Source organism: Chelonia mydas, chromosome 2 (genome assembly GCF_015237465.2).
Source record: "Chelonia mydas isolate rCheMyd1 chromosome 2, rCheMyd1.pri.v2, whole genome shotgun sequence".
Classification (NCBI taxonomy): domain Eukaryota; kingdom Metazoa; phylum Chordata; order Testudines; family Cheloniidae; genus Chelonia; species Chelonia mydas.
Genome location: NC_057850.1, coordinates 196,953,930 through 196,981,103, shown reverse-complemented (window position 1 = coordinate 196,981,103; position 27,174 = coordinate 196,953,930). Strand labels below are relative to the sequence as shown.

The 27,174-nt window shown below is 38.1% G+C and overlaps 1 protein-coding gene across 10 annotated transcripts in view; it reads right to left on the bottom strand.

Annotated features, from left to right (window-relative positions):
- Window positions 1–27,174, bottom strand: part of TBC1D5 (TBC1 domain family member 5) — a 472,491-nt gene that overhangs the window by 198,555 nt on the left and 246,762 nt on the right. For 8 of the 10 annotated variants that reach the window (XM_037890457.2, XM_043540976.1, XM_037890455.2 and 5 more), the window contains 5 exons: window positions 24,828–24,894; window positions 6,742–6,850; window positions 5,004–5,093; window positions 4,813–4,884; window positions 344–411 (listed from right to left, as the gene is read on the bottom strand). In XM_037890457.2, the coding sequence (XP_037746385.1) occupies window positions 344–411; window positions 4,813–4,884; window positions 5,004–5,093; window positions 6,742–6,850; window positions 24,828–24,894 (406 nt within the window). Of the gene's footprint in view, window positions 1–343; window positions 412–4,812; window positions 4,885–5,003; window positions 5,094–6,741; window positions 6,851–21,012; window positions 22,275–24,827; window positions 24,895–27,174 lie in introns of all 10 variants that reach the window. The other 2 variants (XM_043540980.1, XM_043540981.1) reach the window with 2 other exon arrangements.

Below are 27,174 nucleotides of genomic sequence, written 5' to 3'. Positions count from 1 at the left end.
AAATCATCTGTTCAATCTTTTATTATGAACATAATTTAGTCAAAAGACCTGTCAGTTACTCTTACTCAATTTTTGTTTCATACAGAAAAATGTATTTTATATTTAATATAACATTTCCTAATATCTTAATTTAGGAGAGCTTCATTTAAATACCATCAACAAATCTCTAGAGTTTAACATTCAACTCAATACTTTTTTCTCTCAAAGAAAACTTCTCCATACACGCACACACCAATCCTTGTATTGTAATAAAATTTTAGGACAAGAAACACAAAGCAGTGTACACAGCATAAAAAAAGAAAGTTAGAATTTTATTTAAAAAGTTCCTCATAGGTCTACATACGTTCTTGTCACATCTTGTTCAATCATTGCTCGAAGCTCTTTATCCTGGAAAAATTTGTTCCAAAGGGACTGAAAAAAGGCAAAATAATAGCATGAAACAAAAAATACTACAATACCTTAATCTTATATAGAAAGTTCTATCTGCAAAGTGCTGTAAAAATGTAACCAATTAATCCTCAACATCGCTGGGAGGTAGGTATTATCACTATTTTACAGATGAAGAAACAGACAGATAGGTTAGTGACTTGCCCAAGGCCTCACAGTAAGTCAGTGTTGAGCAGGGATTAAATCTCATGAGTTTCTGGCCTTCCTAGCTCCATGCGCAATCCACTGGACCACATAATTTTCAAGTATTCAGAAGCAATTACAAATTGGCTTAACTTGCACATTGGCCAATTATTTGCAAGTGAGCTATTGAGCCCTGGCAGAAATAAATCAAGTAGGGAATGCATGACAATAAAATACCTGTCACACAAAGGACATCTCTCTAGTCCCTCAAACACACTATGCAAAGGAGAGTCTCATATGTGGGGTAGAAGGAGATAACTAATTATTAATGTAAAAAATCCTAAATTGAAATATAGTTTAAATTAACTTCAGTGACTTCTGTACCTGTACATGTGCTCCTCTTTTTCCTCTGCCATCCAGGCCCTGTTCACCAACCCGTCCCAATTTTCATTTTATTTTACCCTTCCAATGCGCCAATCAATGCCATCGGGTTATTGTACTGCTGAAGAAAGTGGAGTGTAAAGCAGAAGCAGCTCCCACTGTAGCAGTATGGTGGCTTGACAGTACTGATCAGAGCATAAGAGAGGCAAAATTCACAGCAGATAAGGAATTGATTTATTTTACTGTATTACACGGTGTCAAGTGGAGTGCCCCAGGGGTCGGTCCTGGGGCCGGTTTTGTTCAATATCTTCATAAATGATCTGGAGGATGGTGTGGATTGCACTCTCAGCAAATTTGCAGATGATACTAAACTGGGAGGAGTGGTAGATACGCTGGAGGGTAGGGATAGGATACAGAGGGACCTAGACAAATTGGAGGATTGGGCCAAAAGAAACCTGATGCGGTTCAATAAGGATAAGTGCAGGGTCCTGCACTTAGGATGGAAGAACCCAATGCACAGCTACAGACTAGGGACCGAATGGCTAGGCAGCAGTTCTGCGGAAAAGGACCTAGGGGTGACAGTGGACGAGAAGCTGGATATGAGTCAGCAGTGTGCCCTTGTTGCCAAGAAGGCCAATGGCATTTTGGGATGTATAAGTAGGGGCATAGCGAACAGATCGAGGGACGTGATCGTTCCCCTCTATTCGACATTGGTGAGGCCTCATCTGGAGTACTGTGTCCAGTTTTGGGCCCCACACTACAAGAAGGACGTGGATAAATTGGAGAGAGTCCAGCGAAGGGCAACAAAAATGATTAGGGGTCTGGAACACATGACTTATGAGGAGAGGCTGAGGGAACTGGGATTGTTTAGTCTGCAGAAGAGAAGAATGAGGGGGGATTTGATAGCTGCTTTCAACTACCTGAGAGGTGGTTCCAGAGAGGATGGTTCTAGACTATTCTCAGTGGTAGAAGAGGACAGGACAAGGAGTAATGGTCTCAAGTTGCAGTGGGGGAGGTTTAGGTTGGATATTAGGAAAAACTTTTTCACTAGGAGGGTGGTGAAACACTGGAATGCGTTACCTAGGGAGGTGGTAGAATCTCCTTCCTTGGAAGTTTTTAAGGTCAGGCTTGACAAAGCCTTGGCTGGGATGATTTGATTGGCGATTGGTCCTGCTTTTCATAGAATATCAGGGTTGGAAGGGACCTCAGGAGGTCATCTAGTCCAACCCCCTGCTCAAAGCAGGACCAATCCCCAATTTTTGCCCCAGATCCCTAAATGGCCCCCTCAAGGATTGAACTCACAATCCTGGGTTTAGCAGACCAATGCTCAAACCACTGAGCTATCCCTCCCCTAAAAGGGGGTTGGACTAGATGACCTCCTGAGGTCCCTTCCAACCCTGATATTCTATGATTCTATACTGTGCTCTCCTGTGTTGTATAGAGAGATATTTGAAAAGACGTTAGACCATGTCAAACAAAATATCAGAAGCAAGGAAATTAAAATAGGGACATCTACAGCCTTTAAACATTTTATTTTCTGTAAACAATTCATTACCATGGTGGCTTATACCCCACAAGAAACAAAGGGGAAAGTAAGTCAATGTTTGCTAACTGCAGGAAGATAAAACTAGTATGGAAAGATTTTTTTAATTTAGCTTCTATAACTTTTTCTTTAGCTTCTACAAACAGTGAAAAACAAAACAGGCATTCAAATATTTAAATGTTTATCTGACACTGTCCCATTCAGACTAATACCCTTGCTTCACTGAATTTAATCTTAGTTATACCTGCCTATATGAGACTCCGATTACAATTTGAGTAAGGCTCTAGAAAAGAGTCTTTGCTGATAAGACACTGTGAGGGAATAGGGAAACAGAATCCCCACTGCTAAAAAGGACAGCACAAAGGCTTGGTGCATCTGACTACCCCACTGGAAATAAGGGCACAGGTGCTGGAACTAGGGAGGCTATTGCACCCCCCTGGCTTGAAGTGGTTTCCATTATATACACGGTTTACTGTTTGGTTCAATGGCTCTCAGCACCCCCACTATACAAATTGTTCTAGCGCCTCTGTATAAAGAGATGCATAAAGGTGGACTGCTGCTTTATTCCTACTTTTGATTTGGCACTGTGAATTTGTGGTGCGTATGAACTCACTTGCTATTTGTCCTGCCATAATAACTTTGACCTTTCATTAGCCTTTTTTCACCCACAGTGCAGAAAGTAGGTTTGGAGTCCCTTTGTACAGACCACCAATACAACAGAAATGCAACGACTTCAAGGCTTCTTTATAACTGGACCTACGTTTGGGTCTATGGCATGTAAAGTCCCTCCCCGTTTTCAGGCTATAGATTTTCCTATTTTCATTATCTGGCTTTTGATGTTCTGTTTCATAACTGAATTGTCCTTTCAAATGTCTCTCTATAAAACACAGAGGAACACAGTAATAAATTAAAACACATCAGTTATTGGTTATTAATTTGAGAATAAAACAGAAATGCACAGAACACTGTTCCAGCACAAATATCTGTAAAACAGATGCACATTCCATAAATCCAGCCAAATAACTGTATTTCTCTTATTTAGAAAATGTTAAAACCAAAATTTTCTAAAACTGTAACAAGCTGGAAAAATTGAGATTAATAAAATAGCTTAATGATATACTACTGTGCAATAGACACAGCACTACTAAGAAGAACAGCTAAGATCTTCAAAAATGGGTGGCAAAAAGTTAGGCTCCTAAATCTAAACGTACACACCTAAGTGGCTTGATTTCAAAAGTGCTGCACTCCCACACTTCCTGCAAACTTCAACAAGAGTTGCTGGCTATTCAGCATTTTTGAAAATCAGGCCAAATGTGTTTTTCATGTTTTCAGTATTACTTTAAATTCTAGGTCTTTCATTTTGCAGGAGTTCCTCAATGACAATAACTTAATTTCTCCTTGCTTGCTATGACCTATAGAAAATACTCTACCAGCATAGAGTACTGAAGACTCTAGAACAGTGGTTCTCAATTTATTCTTTACCAGGGTGGTGGCTAGCCTTTGACACCTGTTGGGAGTCACAGCACTGAGGCTGAGAACCACCCCCCCCCCCACCCTAGAAAGATAAATTCATGCAACCCTGTGTGTAAAATCAAGTCTTTAAATGACCTCAAAGGAGTGGGGGTTGATTATCTTTTTCATCCCAGCTCTATCTCATTATACCATTTTTTTTAACTATTAAGTGGCAGAGAGAGAACATAATAGTAAACATGTTTTGATAATACAGTACTGAAAGCAATTCAACCCACAATTTGACTGAGAATCTTCATGCATGATAAATCACCAATCAACCTACAAATATTTTTCTGGACACGCTATCCAACCAACTCAATTGATATTCATGTATAGCATTTTACATTTATTTTGAAAAAATAAATAAGAATAATTATTTTAACAGGCAATATTTCAAAATATGCAGCAAATCATTATTAGTTCCATTGCATATTCACTTAGCAATAATTCATTTGGTTTTAAAAGTGCAGACATTTCAGTAAGAGCGGATGATACAAGTCATATTACATGGCTGACCAGTTGGCCAGATTCAGTGAAAGTAGAATCAAATCCCAAAATTGATCTCTTGCTCAGCAACGCATCAGCAGCTGGGAGAGTTGAACAGGCAGTATACTTAGCTCCTAGAGAGGGAGTACCAACTGCTCAACAGCAGCTCAATTTAGGAGTGGCACGATAATACTCCCATTAAGTCTTCATCGGCCAGGAGTTCTCTTATTGCCAATCTGATGATGAGCACCGGGGAGTAGTATTATTATTTTTTATTTTGTTGCATGCACAATATATGATATAAGTGAGGCTCAGCTTACCCCCTCATCCTGTGAAAGTGGATTGTTGATGACCAGATCCTGCTGTCCAGCTTTCCGAGGGTTTGTAATATGCTGTGGGGGGAGGGGGGGGAAATAGAACATGGTTTCTACTTTCGGACTTCTCTCATATCAGAAGTACTGTTCCAATATCCAGGCATGTGAGTGGAAGATGCTTTTTATATTCTACTTACTATTTCTTTAACCTTGTTATACCATGTTCTTAATTTTGAAGTTTTATTTATCCACTGACTTCTGTCTTGTGGTAGAACATTTAGAAACAGCTATCAACAAAGGAAAAGATGTATTTGTTAGAAAGAGAAGAATTTTTATCAGCAGATAAATATAGGAAGAGATCAAAGTAGAAAAATACAAGATTGGAGCTGCATGCATAGCATGAATGGAGATGATGCAACATACTTACAACCAATGAGATTACAGAAGAGAAGTTAGGTATTCAAAAAATATATTCTATCTGAGATAAACTGGAAGGACAACTGTGGACAAAAAAAGAACATCCTCCACACTTCTTTGAGGTAGTTTACAGGCCTGACTTTGCAAGATGGGGTTCAGAAAATATGTAGTCTAAGCTCTGAATTTTATAGGATAAATGTTCTTTTTGTGTGTGTGTTGGAGGATCAGACACACAGAGATGTAAATTTCCCCCTTTGAACTGGGGAAGATTATTTGAACTAGATGTAAGATATGGACAAACATTAGCATTCTTTGGTCATTTTTAAAAGATGTAAGAGTTTCAACTATTCTTAAAATACTTAGGAAATACTGTCAAGAACATAAATGCCTCCAAACAATTCTTTTTAGAATATTCAATATTAAGAACTTAACGAAAACTTTGGCCAACATTTTCAAATACATATCCTAAAATTAGGCACTTCAACACACACACAGTTTTCCAAATTAAAATGGCCTGATTTTCAAAGGTGATAAGCCCCTCTTCATTTAATTTAAATGGAAGTTGTGGGTGCTCAGCACCTCTGAAATCAGGCCATTTTCATTTAGGTGGCTAAATACAGATTTAGACAACTAATTCTAGGACACAAGGAGGAATAGGCTGTGCAAAAATGTGTGTGTAAAAATTCTGGGGCAGACATTTTCCTGCCCTTCCTGAAGAAAAATATTTTTTATAAATTGCAAAACTGTTTAATATTGTACACATTCAATTTCTTACTTCTCTTTCTTTGGTTACTGACACTTACTCAGTATAGTTTAAGTTTATTTTTGTAGGTCTTGTGTTGATATCAAGCTGAAAAACTTCCATCACATACAGCAAGTGTATTGGGGAAGATGTTCTCCTCTATCAGAGGGAGAAAGCCCTGACCATTTTGTTACACATTACTTTATATCTCCATTCTGTGTATCTCAATATTATTTATTTTGCTCAAGGAGGAAATAAGGTTTCTGATGGCTCTTCTTGTTTTGCATGACTGGAAGTTCCTACTTTTATCCAAAAAGTACAAAAAGGCCATGAATCTCTTAATTTTCTCTTTCTTATTGGGAAAGATTCTCCAGTTGCTGCTTATGGAGAGGCAGAACGTAGGTTGTAAACAAATCAAAGTTAGTCCATAAAATATGAAATTATAGGCCAAAGTCCCCCTTTTCACTCAATATGCATGTTTTCCAATGTAAAAACAGTATCAGGAAACATGGATGTGTCACACAAAATTGTACACTAAAAATAAAATGCTACACAACACAAATATGTTTTTTCATATAAATCCTTCACTATCACCAGTAATTCAGCTTTAAGGCGACACAATATGATTAGCAAATGTCCTATGAATTATAAAATGGAAAGGAAAACATTGGAATGAAGTCTCTTGGAAAATTCAGTAATTCTTTGCATCAATAATTTTCCAACACATCAGGTAATGTGTTGATATATTGCAACCACAATAAATATTTTCTTCTTACCTTCCAACAAACACTACGGAACCTGCTGCTTCTCAGCTGCCCATTAATCCCTTTCAGCCGTATTGTTGCCAAGTAATTGTTGTTTACAAATAGTTCTTCCCATTCTTTACTACATGAAAGAAAAGAAGGAATGAACATTATTAAAAACCCTCAGCTGACTTAAGGGCTATCTCACACTAAGTAATTTTGGATAAGCAGAAGGAAGGGAACTTTTTTAATGTATATATTTAGTTGTGTACTGTTTCTAAATGCATGGCTGTCTTTTTGGACACATTTCTTCTCTGGATTTAATGAATATGTAGATCGCTATAATTATGCCAGCAACTGAAATTCATAATGTCTATGGAGGCTATTCCATTTTCTCTAAAATGTTGGTACTGCAGTTCAGTGAATAGACAAGAAAAATGAATATTAATATAAGCACATTCATGTTTCAGCCATGGACAAAGAGGTACCTGTTCCAAAAATATGCAACAGAAAAGTATACTGTTGACTGTATTAGTTCCTCACATGGCATATTTGCATAAATGAACCTTCTTTTCTTCTTAAAGTCAAGCTGGGCAGTTAGGCAGTTAACAGAAGAGGACTTTCTGGAACATTTAGTGCTATTTACTATTGAAATCACTTCAACTTCTTTCTACATGATCAGTTTTAAAATTTTAACAGGTGCTAGCAAATTTTAAAAAACATCAAAAAAATTAAAAAGCCTCACTGTATAAACTGTTAAAGGCAAGCTTGAGTACCTTGCAGTACCTATGGCTGACTAGATAAACAACCTAAATATGCCTCCCAGGCATGCAGACACCAGGGGCCTAACACCTGTGCCTCATTAATATACAAGTATATCTGCTCTACTGGGAAACAATTGGAAATTAATTGTCCCAAACCATTCACTGAGTTTGAATAAAAGAATTAGACCTATATTTCCTACATCTTCCTCTGAATTGAATCTCAAGAATAATACTAGCCACTTGATGATCTAACCAAAGTAACCCAGACCTTCGCAGAAAGTCTTCCTCAAGTCTATCACAAATTCAAATAGTAATTTTACTGTAAATCATCAAGGACACATTCAGGGGCATATGTGCCTTGGCAGCGTGTTGTTATTGTTGTTAAAGTTATGTCCTTCTCTTAGGAGATTCCTTGGTTTCCTAGGAAGAAACTAAACCTGAAATGGAGAAATCACTCTTTTAATCTCAAGGTGTGATCATATCAGATCTCATTGCCTAAATAGGGTTAAGATAGGTCAGGCAGGTGCTGTAAGAACTTCTCCCCTCCCACCCAGTTCCTCGGAGATCATTCTGAACAAATACCCCCAATGACTGTCGGGGCACTATGCTGGTGGAGATGTCATCTTTCAGTTAAGAAGAGGTGAATTTCTCATATTGTTTCCTACATTAAGGATTTACTTCTAAGCCCAGTTCCTTGGCTGCAGCTGAAGAGCTGAGTGAAATTTGGGGTGGTATGTGAAGGCTGCTTTAAGAAATCTTTGGGCTCCTCCAATTTTGGTCTGTCTCGGCTAAAGGTTGCTTTAACTTGTGCCACCTGCAACAGCCCCAAGGCGCTCGTATGGCAGCAGATTGCCAGGGTGCACAGATGATTTAGTTGGGGATTGGTCCTGCTTTGAGCAGGGGGTTGGACTAGATGACCTCCTGAGGCCCCTTCCAACCCTGATATTCTACAGTATTCTGCCTACTTAAATTCCCCTATGGTTTCTACCGGATACAGCATATAGTATTCTTCATTTCCTGTCCAGTTTTGTAGCATCACCGATGCCATTATAACAGCTGCCAAGCAGGTCTTGTTATATATACACACTGGGTCAGTTTTAAAAGGGAATTATAGTCACTGAATTACTCTGCACTGACATGGCCATGACAGCTGAGTTAGTGCAGACATAAAGCGAGTATAACTGAGAACAGAATCTGTCCCAATATGTTTATTACAGAAGCTGCCAGTGGTGACGGTTTTACAGCAGCTCATTTTTTTTTAAAAAAAGTCTCCCTCTAACTTAGGGTTTCACATACCAGTAAAACTTCCAAAACAGTCCTCTGCTTTTGTGCTGAAGATGTCTACGCTTGCTCTCTGCCTAAATTATTTTGGAAAATTTGAGCAAAATGACGTCAACAGTTTGAGTTAGTAGAGTGTAAATGATACATTTTTCTCAGTGTAACTAAATTCTGAAGACATGTTTTCAACAGGCCTACAGTAAAACAGCTGAAGCTGAAATCTGGCAAGTACATAATCCACACCCTGTTTCAACTTGTGGAAAAACAAAAAAAAAAACAAAAAAAAATGTTCTAAGCAACTGAAAATATTACTCTGAGCGCACTCAATAGCAGAGTTTAACGAAGTTCTGTCCCCGCCGGACATCACTCAACACTGCTCTTTGACCAGCCAGGCATGCACAGGGGTCGCTGCTCCATATTACATGATGGAAATTTAACATTTTTTTTGGTATTTAACACAAAATAAGCCAGGAAAACTAGCTTTAAATCAGAGACAGAAGAAGATAAGGTGTTTAAAAAAAATCATAAATCCCACAATTTTAGAGGCTATTTACCATATTGGTGGCATTCTACAACATTCAACAAATATTTAGCTTTCATTTTTTAAAATGATTTTTTAAAAGATTTCCTTCTAAGCTGATGTATCCTCCACAAAGTAAACTCACACATAGGTGCTTCGTTAACCCAGGTTCGCAGAAAATTTGCAAGTCAAAATGAAATGAGCAATGAAGACTGGAACTCAGGTCTACCACACCCCATTTGCTTCACTGAGGTGTGAACTTCAAGAACCAATTGGAACCATTTAAACCATTAATAAAGCAGAAGCAATTGTTTCATATCAAACTAGAAAATTAAATGCAAAAGCATGAGTTGATACAACATTTGGATTGCATAAATAAAATAAAGGAAAATGCAAATTCTAATATTTGGGCTGTCTTGTATGTATTTTGTATTTTATATTCCTGTGTAACTGGTTAAATGTGTAGCCGAAATATTAGTGGTCATATTTTAAAGTTTACATTATAAAACATGCAGCTGAAATAATGTTACTTATAGAACCTCAACTTCTGAATTTCTTACCTTGCTTTTGACTGCATCTTTAATGGCAAAGGTGCGGCATAAAAGTTTTATTGGAGTGAATTTGGGATGGTTGCATTACTTATATGTGAAAAAGTACTCTACGCTCATGAATGGGAAGAGAGGCAGATCTGTGGAATGAAGGCTGAGTCTGCAGGTGGCTGAAGGAGTCAGCTTCTCCTCCTTAGACACCTCAATTCTCTTCTCTATTCTTTCACACCTGTATTACCCTCTTGAATATAAAGTGTTTTCACATGTATGCTAAGGAGTTTTAGATTCCAGCTTGCGCCATTCATGCATACTCTCTAAGTTACAAAAATAACAATGAGCTCTTAGAAATCTTTGACTGGGGTTACTGATCTAGTGGATAAAGGGAAGCTGTAGATGTGGTATATCTTCATTTTAATAAAGCTTTTCACATAGTCCCATGTAACATTCTCATAACCACACTAGAAAAACGTGGTCTAGGTTAAATTACTATAAGGTGGGTGGCACAGCTAGTTGAAAGGCTGTACTAAAATAATAGTTATCAATGGTTTGCTGTTAAACTGAGAGGGTGCATATAAGAGGGTCTATGCAGGGGTCAGTCCTGGGTCCAATACTATTCAATATTTTCATTAATGACTTAGCTAATGGAGTGGAGAGTATGCTTTTAAAATCCGAAGATGACATTACACTGGGAGGGGTTGCAAGCACTTTTGCATTCGAATCCAGTCCTCCAAGCAACTTTGACAAATTAGAGAATCAGCCTGAAATCAACACGATGAAATTCAATAAAGACAAGTGCAAAGTACTTCACATAGGAAGTAAAAATCAAACACAACCACACACTGAGTTCCCATTTTGGGAATAACTGGCTAGACTGAATAACAGCTGAAAAGGTTCTGGGGGGATTACAAGTGGATCACAAAGTAAATATGCCCCAGCAATGTGATGCAGCTGTGAAAAAGGCTAATATTCTGGGATGTATTAACAGGAGTGTCCTATGTAAGACACAAGAAGAATTATCCCACCCTACTCAGTTCTGGTGAGGCCTCAGCTGGAGTTGTGTGTCCAATTCTGAGCACCATACTTCAAGAAAGATGTGGACAAATTGGAGAGAGTTCAGGGAACAGCAACAAAAATGATGATAGGTTTAGAATAACCTTTCCTCATAGGTCAGGTTAAAAAAACTGGGCATGTTCAGTCTTAAGAAAAGATGACTGAGGGAAAACCTAATAACAGTCTTTAAATATGTGAAGGGCTGTTATAAAGACGACAGTGATCAATTGTTCTCCATGCCCACTAAGGGTAGGACAAGAAGTAATGGGCCTAGTCTACAGCAAGGGAGATTTAGGTTAGATACTAGGAGAAACTTTCTAACTATAAAGACAGTTAGGCTTTGGAATAGGCTTTTCAGTGAGGTTGTGGAATCCCCATCACTGGGGGTGCTTAAGAACAAGTTGGACAAACACCTGCCAGGGATGATCTTGGTTGACTTGGTTCTGCCACAACACAGGGCTCTGGATATAATGATCTTTAGAAGTCCCTTCCAGGCCTACATTTCATGACTCTAATTCTATGAATCTGCAGGAGGAGACAAATGCCTTCTTTAAACCAGGCTTTTTTCAGAAGATATCAGATGTCAGTGCATCAAACAATTAGATACCCGATATACTGGGTTGTAGCAAGAATCAATTAGCGATTATTTCTAATACCTATCCCGTGAAGTGAGGAGAGGTGCCTTGTTCACAAAACTAAAGTGTCTGTCCCATGCTTCTCCACTTGGAAAAGGTGTGTGTGGAAAAGGAGTAGGTACCATGCTTAAGTGGACTCCTCTGATCCTGCATCCTCTACACCTGTCCCATATATTCTATTTCACTATTTTTCTCAGCTACTCTATTTGGATGAAGAAAGGTAAATGCCCTTCTTCTGGAGGACCTAAATGATCTTATCCACTGATCAAGCAAAATGCTCAGGGTACAAGGCATTTTCTTCTGGAGATAAGCTTTCCATGATCATGAACACATGTGACTATTGTCTGGGAGGAATTTGATATGGCAACAGGTTATCTTCTAGAGGGGTATCCCAGAATCAATGAATCCACAGGTGTACCTTGCATGGGCCTATGTAATCTCATTGCTTTTTTTAAATTGTGGTTTCTTTTGGAATTCCACCCACGCATCTGTGGGAATCACTGTAACTGAGAGAGTGATCCTAGCATCTTTGCAGGAAAAAAGGTGGTGTGCCTTGCTTGTGATTACTGTGGTTTAGCTGGAGATTCTCAAAAAAAAAGGGTCCAGAAGAAAAAACATCTTCTGTTGCCTCATTGTGTTCCTTTTTCCTGACTCCTGTTCTCCTTTAAATATTTTTAAGTGTATTCCTGTATTTTTCCCTTAGTACCCAATAATTGGAAAGCAATGGGAGCTTCGTCCTTCAGACACTTCCCAAGTGCTTTTTATTTGCTGATGATCTGAGCCAGACAGGGACTGTGAAATGTTGGGCTGCCTGAAAGAACCGAAAATGGATTCATCAGGGGGACTGCTCTCATATCACTGCTCAAGGGTTTTTTCTGCCCATCTCTCTGAGACCTATTTATTAACCTGCTGAAGATGATCTTACCCCTTGGAGGAGAACTAACATGGGATCCACACGATGACCTGAAATCTGAGTGTAAGTGCCTGGACCCAAAAGGAAAGACTTTTGTTAAAGACTGCTGTGACCCACAGAAGAAGCTGCTGTCCACTGTGAAAACCATTGTTGCATGTTGTTTTCTGTGTGGTCCCACTGCTTGGTTGCTGAGCTTGAAGGAACAATGACTAGGCCCCATAAAGAATAAACAGCTGACTTACCCTTTTAAGGATCAGAAATCCTTATGACATTGGCTTGCTCTGCTGAAGCCTAAGCAGCAGCAGCACCGTCTTCCCACTGCCTATGTGCAGCTGGAAGGGGAGCAGAAGAATTGTAAGTACTATGGTCAGCAGCAGTGGTTGCTAAGATGAAACTGAAGGTCCCAGCAGCTGAAACTACTTTTCTCATGAAGCTGCTCCAAGAGATGGAATTCACACCACAAGAAGGTGGAGTCCACTCAGATAGTAGGAGCAGCTCCCTTTTATCCATGGCTGCTGAACTACAGGGACAGCCTGCCATACCCTGCCACTTGGCTGAGATACGGGACTGGAGGAGGGATCCAGTGTGATCCTCTCCTCGGCTGGGGTGAATTGGAGTGGCTCTGTAACACTTAAAGGAAAGAAAGTACTATACCTTGTAGGAAAGGAGGGAAAATAATGGGCAGAATTTTACTTCTATTTCAGGAGTGAGTGAGGTTCTGTGGCCTACAATGATCACAATGGTCCCTTCTGATCTTAAAGTCTATGAGTTTATAGTTTTGATCTAGGCACTCTGGCTAAAATTTTCAAACATGCTGGCCTAAGTGACTTAGGCTCCTAAGCCCCATTTTCATAAGTGGCCTTGGCATCTGGGAGCTCAAAACTTATTAAAAGTCAAGGGACTGTGTTTCTGTGTCACTTAGGTGCTTTGGGGAAAAAAATGTTACCCTCTTTGCCTTTTCTGCACCACTGGGATGGCAGAATAGCAGGAAACTGCAACGTCTCAGAGAGGATTATTTCTCTGAAATCCAGTCCAAATGATGTAATTAGGAGCCAAAACAGAGAAGGGTAAGAATATTTTGTTCTGGTAAGTAATTCTGGCGTTTATTGAATAAGAATTTAGTACTATTCTGAAGAGGATGCGATCTGGCTGTTGTAGTTCTGGAAGGGGAGCTGAAAGGGAGACTCTTCAACGAACAGAGCTTAGCTGCTATGCCAGCAGCTCCCAGGTCTGCTGCTGACTCCAGATCCACAACATAATGGAATACCTGAAGTAAAATATATGGACATCAATATGCTAAAGAATGTGGTTGAGCCTACCCAAACACACTATGAAATAAACAACAGTTCTATTCAGATAGATCAAAAGGAGAAAGAGGAAGGGAGAGTCGAAATCCTACTAATTCACATCAGGTAACTATCGTAGGATACGGAACATAACATTGTACCCAAAAATAGGACCATTCTATGATCCCGTTGATTTACATGAATACATGTCCTACGAAGTCTACTAGCTACTACAAGAAGCCTTTACACAGTATAATATTCAAACAAGGTAGGAATTCATATTGGACACCAGGCATTAAAATCAGTGGAAGTATAGGAGATGGAAATTAGTAACATCAGCAATATGGGAAAAGCTTGAGCATTAGGACTGCAGGTGCCAAGATCAACCAGATAAACACTGTTATCTATAATTACTTCATTTTTAGCTTAAATCACAGGTAATGAGGGAACTCATACTATCTAAAAGGCAATTAGGAACTGTACACGGCTCTTCTGCTTCCTGTATCTGGAAATATTTTAAACTTATTTTTCTTTAAAGATTTCTTTTCATAATGAAGCAGAACAGTTTAATCCTTAAAACAATATTCAGATAACAAACGTTACACACAGTATTGTAGCCCAGGAGAGGATATTATAACACTGCTGTTGGGGCTCAAGTATTTACACTTAGATTCCAGATCATGGTCTATATCCCAGGCTGGTTCCCTGCTCTAGGCCACTCCTCAAGTGGAGAGAAAAAAAAGGATCCCCAGCAGAATGACCCCAAACAAATGGGTTAAAAGTACATTTAAGCAATGCTGTTACTGTCAGAAAAAAGATGTGAAGTAGCACAATGTACCAGGGCCCAGTAAACCTGATTTGCCATTTTTATTCAGTTTACTTATTTAAAATGTTTTTATTTAAATGTGTTGAGACCCCAGCTCAACCTCCACAAGCACCCAATGAAGCAACAAGTTATTGATGCTATATGCTGTCAGACTAAATGATTTCCCTAATTATTGTGCCTTATGCTCTGCAATTTGAGGTCATTATTGATGAGAAAATCTGAATATCTAAATGTAATATTTACATTTAAATGAAAGCAACAGCTCTTGTCAAACATACAGCTCCTGCATGCATCCAAGAAACACACAGAATTTGTTTTATTTATGACAGCATAAAATGGCATTTTAAAAAGGGGAAGTAGCAGAAAGCAATGTTATGAAAGTACAGGCGTTTACTGCACAAAAATGGGAAAATAAAAAGAATGGTATTTTTGAGGACCACTCAACAAGTATGTAGAGCAAAACAAACCTGAAACAAAGAGGGTCTATTCACCCCCAAGCACCACCTTCCCCATCTGGACCAGTGACTGTTTTTGTTTGGAAAATACAATTACTTTCCTGCTCTGTCCAGAACTTCCACACAGATATAGCATGCGGAGAAAATCTTGGGTCCACTATGAACTCATATTATTGCTCATATAATGGCAATATTGCTGCAAGATCCAAGATTCAAAGCCAGATTTTCCAAAGAACTCAGATCTCATTTATTTACCTAAGGTACTTATATGATCCCCATTTAGGCACTTAAAGTGCTAAGCTCTCAGAAAATCCCATTGCTCTGAGAAAGAGCTGCAGAGACCATGAGAGAAGAGAGGGGAATGGCACATAGGGCCTTAGTTCCTGCCTGGAAGAGAGACAGATACTCTTTATAACTGGGGTAGGAGAGAAAGCAAGTGAGGCTTGCTTGGAGGCAATAACTCTGAGAATTCCAATTACTAGTAAGAAAGTTGTACTTTTCACCATCATGACATTGCATTGACAGTTCTCTTCATTTAAGTAACAACCACAAGTCAACTGCCAGAATACAGCTGAGTGCTTTATTTTGTGTATACGCTTTTCTACAAAAATCACTGTGGTACCAGAACTCTTCATAAACATCAGTATATAAGCCTATGGTACAGAAATGTCCTCATTTTTACAGATGGGAAAACTGTGGCAAAGGGAAACAGAGCAATCTGTCCAAGGTCAGGCAGGAAGTCTGTGGGTGGTACTATGTTTCAAGCTATATTTAACTGTTCCGCAAATCTTAGATAACATGACAAAAGAAGACAGAAGCAATAATGACCAAATAAGCTCCAGGGAGGATGCTGTCTCTTCTCCTGTCAAGATCTAAGCTCTTTCTACTAAAGCCTTTTCAATCACCTAGTCAGGACAGGTAAACAAATCAACTGATAAGCCCAGCAACCTGCCATAATGGATCAGACCTGTAGTTTATCTAGTATCCTATGACAGCGGCCAACACCAGATGCTTTAGAGGAACCTGCAGCAGACAGATGTGGGTAATTTGCTACCCTCATCCCAAACAGGTCTCATTCTGATCTCTAATAGTTAAAAGTTGGCTTTAGCTCTGAAGCATGAGGTTTAATATCCCTTCCAAAATGTGTTAGCATTAACTATAAGAACTTTGGAAGTCTTGTTAGCTATATATATGTCCAATCTCCTTTTAAATCTTCTGAAGGTCTTGGCCTCAGTGACATGTGGCAATGAGATAGGGATGTGGCAGTGAGTTGCACAGCCTAATTACACAATGTGTAAAAATAAATTTTTAATTTGCCACCTTTTGATTTAATTGAATGCCCCCTTCTTCTTGTGTTATTAGACAAGGAGAACAGAAGCTCCTGATCTACTTTCTCTATATCATTCATTATTTAATATGCTTTTATCATGACCCCTCTTATTCATCTCCTTTCTAAGGCAAATAATCAGAACTTTTTCCAATCTGTTATGAGGGGTTTTTCCATGCCCCATATCAATCAAATCACGTTGCCCTTCTCTGAACTCCCAGCAATATCCTTTTTGAGACTGGGGTGACAGTACTATGCTGATATTCCAGATGAGGCCATGCCACTGATTTCTATAATGCATTATAATATTTTCTGTTTTGCTCTTCATCCCATTCCTTGTACATCCTAACATCTTGTTTGTTTTTTTATTGTTGTTTTTTTTTTTTTTTTTTTTTTACTGCAGTTGCACATTGAGTAGAGGTGTTCATTGAGCTGTCTATAATGATGCTCAAATAGCAGTATCCACTCAGGAAAGTTATTTAGAACCTTGTAAGGTATACAAGTAGATTGATTTTTTTCCTCTTCGCATTTATCAGCATTGAACTTCACTGTGTTGCCCATTAACCTGGGTTGGTTAGGTTCCTCTGAAGTTACTCAGTCCTTAGTGGTCCTCACTTAAGTTACTCAGTCCTTACTGGTCCTCACTAACCTAAATAACTTTGTCATATCTGTAAATTTTGCTATCTCACTGCTCACTCCCCTTTCCAGATCATTAATATAACTGACAGCATTGAAACTAGTAGGGACCTTGAGAAACGTTTTGTCAAGAAGAAAATTTACTCCTAATCTGTTTTCTGCCTTCCAGCCAGTTTTTGATCCACGACAATACTTTGCCTCTAACCTCATGATCACTTAGCTAAAGAAGCCTCTGTTATTGGATTTTGTCAAATGCATTTGAAAGGAAAAGTTATATCAACTGGTTCTCCTTTATCCACTAATTTATTGACATACACAAAGAATTTCAAGTGATTAGAGAGAGACTATTTTGATTGACACAAAACGTGCTGACTAGACATTATCATAGTATGCTGTTCCGGGGGATTACATTTTTTTTTTCAGCCAACTTGCAATTTACAGATATAAGGCTTACCTGTCTAATTCCCCAGATCACCCTTAGAGCCCTTTGTAAATAAAGGTACCATCTTTGCTACCCTCCAGTTCTCTGGAACAGAAGTTATTTTAATAACCTGTGCGAGGCCACCACCTGGAGGACCTTGCACACTTTTTATTAGCATTGCAGAGTCACTTTTTTTTAAATTGGTGAGTCCTCCAGGTACCATGTACTAATTCTCCTAAGTTAATATTCAGGCAACAAAGGGACTAGGTAAAATGAATAATTCTGCTAAATAGGTCTAACATTACATTTGTCGTTTCCCACTTCTTGTATTTACATCTACTAACAAACTATTAGCCAGGCCTGAGTAATTCCCTTATGTCCCCTTGTTATACCAATACAAACACCTGCTTTTCAAGACAGTCTAAAATTGTTGCGTTTTGTAGATGCTAATAACGAAAGTTAAAAGTTACAGCTCTGACAATCATCAAGCTAGAGAGAGAGTCACACAGGAAGGGTGGAGGTGCAACTGCCCTGCTTGAGGGTACCAACATTTCTGTATTTCTCTTTGTTGATACCTACCTCATTAGAGATAGTCTGCACTGGTGTAACTAGGGCACAGAAGAATCATCAGGAAAAAGTTATCTGATATCAGAGAGATCTCATAACAAGAGGTTTTAAAGCAGTGTTTACCCACATTTACAATTTCAAAACATTTATGCAAATGACTGTATGATGACATGCAGGGTAACTCAGTCAATCACAACTTGTTTTAGTTCATGAGCATATTGCAGTCTTATTGGTTAGAAAGACATATCAAAAATGTCCTCTCTCTCTGCAAATCTATTCATTTTGACATCATTATCATGTCCACATGACTTAGAATATTTGTTTCATGAAATTGCTATTTTTTCCCTATTAGTTCAGATTGGTTTTATTCAGCAGGTTAAATTAGAGGCACTCTTATGTTGCAGAGATGATGCTCATTGCTCTTCAGAATTATTTCAGGTTTACAATATTTTTGGAAAATGTTCTGTTCAAACTTTTTGGACTAACAAACTAATCAGTCCTCAGCTCTTTTATATACCTTACATATAACTTCAGCATTGTCATTTCTTTAGCAAAATGAAATTACTAATCATATTTACTTTCAGAAGAGTCTATATGAAAACTAAGTTATCTTGGGTAAGCTACAGTAGTTCTGTTGCAACTTGTAATACAGTACTCCTCCATTTAAAATCCTACTGGCTGCAATGACATCTAGTGCTGAGAAAGGAATTGATCATCTGCAGGCTCCCTTACTGCTAAAGTCAGCCAACAACTCACTCATGGTTCTGCAACAGATGCTCTTGCTTTTAGGTCACTAAGAACCTTATGGACTAGTTTTCCTCTCCAAGGAGCAAACGCCAGTATGATTAAGATCTGAAAATGTGCAACTCAACACCAAGAAGAATGTAGTGCCATTTATCTGTCAATTTTAGTCACATTGGCACAAAGATGATTTGAGCTTTGAGTTTTAAAGGAATCCCGATACTGCATTACTTAGACCTCCTGTGCTTAAGAACTTTTAATAAATATTTTAATTCATGCTCTTTTTAGTAATGAGCAGTTGTCACACTGTGTAGGATATGGGGGATTTATAAAAAGTTTTTAACACCCAAGACAATGACATTAATGCACAGGGTTTGTTTATTTATTTATTTAAAGATTATTAAAAGGACTGGTGGTGCTTAATATAAATTAGAAAATATATTTTTTTAAAATCCTGCAAATAGGACCAGTCTGACCCCAAATGCTATGCAGCTTATTTACAGTTTTTGTTCTTCATCAAAACCCTTTCATTAAACTGTGTTTTGGAAGATGTTTATCAGTTAAATGCATTTTCTGTTCCCTCCTCTTACCACAGGTGTCTCCTCCTTCAGATTTCAGAACAAACAGTAATTTTATTATTGTGGTTTTCAATTTTGCTGGGGTTTAGGAACATTTTACTAACCAGTGCAATGTTTTTCACTCACAAAGTACATTTAACCACTGTGGTTACTGTGTGCATACAGTAGATCAACAACTGGAATATATTTTGCTAATTAAGAAAAAGTCATTTGTATCTGTGATTACCAAAGGACCTCTTTGCAGTATGTTCTATGGTTTACCTAAATCATACCTATATATCTAGCAGTACCATTTATATCTAAAAATCATTAGTAAGTTATATTGTTTCCAACCAATCTTATACCAGATTCATTACACTGTATGCGTGTGTCAAACTGGGTGCTATTTCCTTGGTCACCCTTTTCAGTGGACTGTCTGCTACAATTTTAGGCAAAAGGTGTATTGATATCTACTGCATTTTATTTCTATATTGAGACATTCATCATAGTATTTAGCTTCAGCTTGATCCTTGTAAGGACAAAGTTATCTGTTCCACCCTTGGATGTTGTTTGTGTATTTATCACCATCTCTTACTAAGGTGAGGCTGGTGCAAAGAGATGGGATTTGAAGTGCTTGCTAAACAAAGGAAGACCTGAATTCATTTGAATTCTTGTGTCAGACTTCCACAGCTGAGCACCCTTCTTAATTACCCATGTTATATGAGCACTTAGGGTATGTCTACATTGCAATGAGACACCCGCAGCTGGCCCAGCCCAGCTAACTGGGGCTAAGGGGCTGTTTGAGATGTAGATGTTTGGGGGTTGGCTGCAGCCCAAGCTCTGGGACCCTCTCACCTTGCAGAGTCCTAGAGCCTAGTCTCTAGCCTGAATCTGAACGTCTAGACCACAATTAAACAGCCCCTTAGCTCGAGCCCCACAAATCTGAGTCAGCTGGCACAGGCCATCTGTGGGTTTTTAATTGTACTGTAGACATAGCGATAGAGATTTCACCCAGACACTTTTCACCAAGAATGCCTTACTGATGGCTTTCTTATGTGTACAAATAGTTTCAACCAATGTCCCTGAAAAGTGCTGAACTGGTGTTTCATGAACAGACCCATTTCACTGAAGTGTCTGAAATCAGAGTGGGAGAGGAAACCGACCCTTAATGGAAAAAATAGTGTAATAATTTAATTAATATGGGGAAATGAAAGATAGGGTAAGGAATTCCCTTTGCCCGATGTTTACACGCCAACCATTACATTCTTCTTATGGAATCAACAGTTTCCATGTTTTGATCAGCTCTTTTTTGGACCAGAAAACTAAAATCAAAGATAGACCCTGATTCAATATGATCAGATACTACGGGCTCATTTACTGGGCGCATACAGTGAACAACTGAATAATTCATGAAAAACAGTCTCACAATACTATGACACCTGTACACCCTGTACTTTTCCTGTAAGAAAAAATAAAAATGCTAAAAATGCTTTCTGGGGATGTGAGGAAGGCAATGCCAGTCCTTGGTTTTTCTCCTTTTACCATCAAACTCTCAAGAAGCCCTTGTGGATAAAGATGATTTTGGCACCCAATTCTTTCATAGGCTCTGATCTCCAGTTGAGAACTTCTCAAGCATGTTAGTTTGCACTCACCCTCCTATTTCTAACCACTTACCCATGTCTTGTACACAAAAGGGCAACTAGAGTGGAGGCCTGCGCTACCTTCTCTGCTTCCCAGAAAATAAAGACCAGCTCCACTATTTAGGAAGAACAGAAAGTACCTGCCATGAGTGCATGCTAAAGTAGTTAGAGCCACACAGTACTGTTGAGACAAGATGCCTCAATTGAGGCTTCTTCCTTCTTGGTTCAAAAAGGTGGAAATTGCTCTAGTGGAGTCGCCTGGAAGAGATTTGTACAGAGGAGATAAGCTGTGGAATAAAGATTCTGGATTTTAAAAAGTGACAAGACATATCCACATGAGAAAAAGGAGCCATATTTTTGCCTGCAGATGGTTTAAAAAAAAATCAGTGAAGACAACCAAGGAGGATTGTGAGGATGGGAGAGAGCTGCACTCAACATAACGAGAAAGGAAAGGAATTTCTGAAATGATTTAGAGAAGAATGCAAATCTTCAAAGCTCTCTGCATTGACAGGAAATGTCAGAGGGCCTTTTAGGGACTCCTGGTATTCAGAGAAAAATCCCATAAGGAGAGAATCAGTACGGGTACAGAGGATTACCTTCCCCTCACAGAAAATCAAAACTGGAGTGCCCACACATGGAGATGAAGTGACGGAAACCAAACAGGCCACCTCCACTAAGAGAAGGTTAAAGGCTATCAAATTTAATGGTTCAAAAGAGTCAGAACAGAGGACTGCAAGGAGAGATTGAAGTTGTACAGACAAAATCAAATCTTAATTGGGAGGCCTTGTGGACAGCAGGGAACCAAACTGAGAAGCCATCTATTTCAGGTTTCTTGGTAAGGTGAAAGCTTTGTGGGGTTGGGATAGCCTGACTCTTCGATCTTGGAAACAGAAGGGTAGACAAGGAAGCCAAGCTCTGAAAGGAACTTCCTTGTAGAAAGACAGGAGTCCAGTAGGCCTTCTGCTCTAATTTTTAGTGTCTGAGCTATGTGAAAAAACATAGGAACAATCTCTTGGTGTTTTTTATGGAGGACATAGAAGGCAGGAGGAGAAAAGGGGCAACTGTAGGGGCATAGGGCTCCAGATCTTCCTCCATTTTCCTCTTCTCTGGGAGATCTTTGGCCACATGAGAAAAAGGAGCCACATTCTTGCCTACAGGTGGTTTTAAAAAAATCAGTGAAGACAACCAAGGATGATTGTGAGGATGGGAGAAAGCTGCTTCTTAGCAGGGGAAGACAAGAGGTACACAAGATGGAAGCACTGTGCAAACTAGCCTTATGACAGACAGCTGGAGAAATCGAAACACAGCTTATCTCTCTTGCTTCCTTTCTTTGGTGTGTACTCCATAGGAATTCTAGTAGCTGGCTGGAGCACTGGAAAAACACTCAGCCAGCAGGACCAACCTGCAGGGAGAAAGGAAACAACTGAGAAGCAGAGCCTGTCAAAAAGAGGAAGAATGTGTGCCAACATCTTTTCATACCCAGATCATCTCTCTGCGTGAATAATATCAGAAAGAGGGACAAGATGGGTGAGGTAATATCTTTTATTAGTTAGAGAGACAAGCTTTAGATGTTTTAGCTGTGTCAGTCCCAAGATATTAGAGAGACATGGTGGGGGACCTAATATCGTTGAACCAACTTCCAATAAAAGATATTACCTCACCAACCTTGTCTCTCTAATATCCTGGGACTGACACAGATACAAAAACACTGCATATAGCAGAAAGAAGAGCACACAGTGTCTGCACATCCCAGAATTTTGAATGATCAAACGTTGCCATGGAAATTAGTCCCCACTAGAAGAAAAGGTTTGTTTGGATATATTGGGAATCTAGAAATTACAGTCATGTACGATTCAAAAATTTATTCAGAAATTATTTACGCATATTGGTCATAAGTCTCAGAATCATAAAATTAGTTAATCAACAGAAAAAGTATGAAAAGTGAGTTTTTTCAGTCCACAGCTTTATTATTAGCAGTACTAATGTACGAAAACACCTTTGAAGAAAATAAGTGTCCTTGAGATGTTAGAATCTATACAGCCAAAATAAGTATGTGCATCTATAGCTCTCCCTAAAAGTAACAATTAGATCATTAAAATAAATTTAGAAAAATAGCCTGTAAAATAAAAAGTTAAAAAATACTCACCTTCATTTTATTTCATAGGTCACTGTTATACCATCTATAAGATAATTAAAAATATGCAAGCAGCTGGTACTGCGGCTAAACAGATTAATGTAATAGTCTGTAGTCACATGCGCTGGCAAGGGGTTCACCTCTTTGGCGAGGAGGGGGTCAGCTGCCCTTGGGAAGTAGAGAAAGACAATATTTCTACTTTCCAGTGGCACAGTATTACAGATAGTGAGGTCAGAGTCCAGCTTGATTTGTTGGCCAAGTGAACAATTTGCACACCTAGCAAAGACTTCCATTGTGATGGTATAACACCACAGCAGTGTGAAGATCAGACACACATTTCATGGAAATAACAAGTTCTTCCAAACTAATCAAATTCAGGTTTTATTAATGATAAGAGCACTCAAATACTAAAAAACCCACAAACAATCCACACAGTTTAAATTTTACCATTGGTGAACTTCAAGCTTTCAATGATATCTTAAAAAAATAGACTACTTAACCACATCTTACTCTACTAAAGCTTCTTTTCAAGCACACACAGAATAATCTGAATCAGAAGCTGAAGATCAACTAACAAATTCTCTGCTACCTAACCAGGATGTATCCATAACTTCCCAGAATATTTAGAAATGTCCCAGTCACACATGCTTCCCATTTCTCCTAGCTCATTAAGCAGTGGAAAACACCCACTTATCTAAATTTAAGGAGAATTAACTACAGGGATTGCTGCAAGGTCTATCCATTTACATAGGTTTTGTTTTTATTTTGCCTGAGAGGTTTAAAGATCTTTTTTGGGTGGAGATTTTGAAGCCTTTAGTTAACATTGGCTAAGTTTGTTAATAGTTATTTTTGTTATTAATTTTGATATTTTGTATTTGTTCAGAGAATCTCATTAGCACATTGTATAAATAAATCTGAAAGACTCTGATGATTAGCATGGCTTTACCTACTGCACAAGAATCAGATTTCGTTATGCAGACATATAATTTAAACTGTACTTGTACCAAAACTATGGCTTTTCCCAATCACGGATGGTTCTCAAATGTTAATTTAATAGTGGAATTGGCTCTTTGTTTACATAAAGTCTGAAATGACACTTCTACCACTTTTATCTATTATCTAAGTTATCAACTAACACAGGAAGCAGCACTTGAATTTTTCTTCCTATTAGCTTTTTCTGATTTCAAGTACAAACATCCTCAAACATTTATTCAAGCAAGATTCAAAGTTCTGATGACAATGCTAACAAAAAAGTTAACTTAGTATTCCATTTACCTTAAATGGTATTTCTAGTGTTTATTACTAATTGAGATGTAATAGTGTCATGATTGCAGATGATAAATCAAAATTAGATATTACCAAACAAATTGTAATTCTCTTGTGAATTACAATTTAAGTGGTATTAGGCTCCCATGTGATCAGTATATTCAGTGACTTTGCAGAAGATCACAAAGATGATCCTGGTGAATTAAATACTGTATTAGCACATAATTGAGCTTAAGTGACACACTTAGAGGTGAAAGACTTTGGTACCACCACTTGAAAAACACACTTCATGGACATGTGAGCCTTTTGTTGTTGAAATGTTTAACTAGCTTGACTCCCTCCAACAAGATATGCTTCACAAATCAACCTAGTTTTTCACAGCATACACTAATTCATCAGAAAAGAGATATCAAATCAATCTATTGAAAAAGCATACTTCAGTTTAAGTTGTATAATATTCTTAAATAATCTCAGACTGCTCTTTAGCTTTAAGTAGGTGATGATTCCCATTCTAGTCAAACAAAAATATTTTTAAAATAGCAAACAAATACCTACCTGTAAGAAATAAATGTTCCATCAGAGTCTAAGGTATAATGTGGTCTTCCATTCTCATGGGATCCTCCTAAAAAACAAAAATGAAAGAAGCAGACCTTAGTCATAAGACAAGGATACACTGATATTGAACGTAGCAATGTAGGGCACAAGGGCATATGTAAGTGATCTTAATCTATGTGGCAATGTGTTTCATGGCTAAGAAATAGACAACCTTACCTGGATAGGTCTCATCCTTCCATCTTGAAGAATGTTATTGTTTGTAACTAGAGAAGACCTCAAGTCTCAAGCTTCAGTTCTGGATATGAATTTTCCCAAACCTCAGAGGTGTTTGTATCTGGGGTTTTGAGTTCGTTTAACAACTAGAGACAAGCCTAAGTGAATAAGATGTTTTTAAAAGATAACGTCTAATAAAAATGGATGAAAAAGAAACACGTTTTCCTATCTGAAGTCAATTTATATATTGTGAAATGTTTTAACTAAATGAATAGTAAAATGAAGTCTTCTTTCCACAGAAGGCGGCCAGGGCAGTTCAAGTTTCCCTCACATTGGCTCAGTAACATGCCTCTAATCAAGACAGACTACTTACAAAGGGGAGAGGGTGGTCCACCATCAATACCCCTGAATCCTTGGCCTTTTCCCATCAAGACTGAGTTATGATGCTTCTTCAAATAAAACACATGTCCAAGAGGTAAGGCCATATGGCTCAGTGAATAGAATTCCACACGAGGACTCGGATTCTACTCCTGCTCTGCCACATGGCTGCTGTGTGACCTTAGGAAAGTTACTTCACTTCCCTTTGCCTCAGTTTTTTCATCTATAACAGAGGCATAATGATACCAGCTGGCTTTGTAAAGCACTCAGAGCTCGGAATGAAAAGCACTATCCAAGAGCTAGGCACTATTATTACTAGCTCATTTCATATAAGCCAATGACAACTCACATGAAAACTATTTTTCAGTAACTCCTGCCTAGGATAAAATAAAACCGATACCCAAGGCATCAAAGATGGTCTTCCTGAACAATCCAGTCCCTCATCGCTCGACATGCTGGCATTTTATTTAAGAGTCAAAATGTGGTACTATACAAGGCTAGTTGTTGAAAAGAAATGGGATCTGATCCTAAACAGCTACTACTACACCAGTACAGAATTCTGGAATAAAGAGTTGCTGCCCCTTTGATACTTTCCTACCTACTGAAGAAAGACCTGTGAACTCTTTAGTGCTCATGTCTTTGGAAAGTATATTTAATACAAAAGAAACTGCTCTACATACATATTGTAAAGTCATAACTATTTTCTTAAACCTTGCACTAAGTAGGGAAGGGTTTTGAGGCTGTCAGTTTCAGAATCAGAGATAAAAGTGATTTCACTTAGGAAATCAGATCGTGCATTCCCCAGTTGCAAAAGCTGCTTACCCATGCCAGAATGAAGACACATCTTCCTGCTGACAAGTTTGCACTCTGCTTAAAATTTTATTTTTAATTGAAGATGAATTTTTGTTAATAAACATCTTTATTTTGAGCTGTAAAACAATTCTAAGTTTAGTTTATATAAAACACTTGTTTATTACTATTAACAATGCAGTGTTTTATGCTTAGAGACAAGGAGAATGTAACAGACAAGTATCTGCTTACATTATAAGTCTGTAAATTCCTATAGCATGACTTTCAAATACCACGTTATATTCAGTTTTAGCATATTTAAAGCTTAATAATTTAATGATTTATACAATTTTAATTTGTACTTTCAAACCACTCTGAACAATCTGAGGTGCCACTGGAGATCATAACAGTGGTCCTGGTTAAGTCAAATAATAATTATAGAGCTTTCACTTTAAAGAGGAGATTATTTTTAATTATTGAGTGAAGTACTTGAGGTACCATACTTATATAATTACACTACTCATTAAATGGTTATTGAAAGCTGAAATGTAATTTTAGTGACAGCTACCTATTTTTCGTTGTACATTTTATAAATGACAGATAAGTCAAGAATACTAGTTTACTCAAAATTCCTGGCAGCTGTACTTGAGCTTTCAGGTATAGAACAATTAAGCTCTGCTTATTTTGAAACTTTTATTTTAAACTTCTCTTACAGATTATTTTGCTATATAGAGAAACAAAAAAAATTCCGTTCCCAGAGATGAGAGAAAGGAAATAGTGATAAACAGATATTTTTCTTCTGTTTAATGTCAGCAAATTCTGGTTCTACAATGTACTTTCTTTTTAAGCCCTATCCCTGAAAAAAACAGAACACATCTGCAAGGCAGTATCAGCTATTTTATTAGAAGACTGTTTTGTTTAACAAAATGAACACCCAGTGACAACACAAATATGGAAGACTGATTTT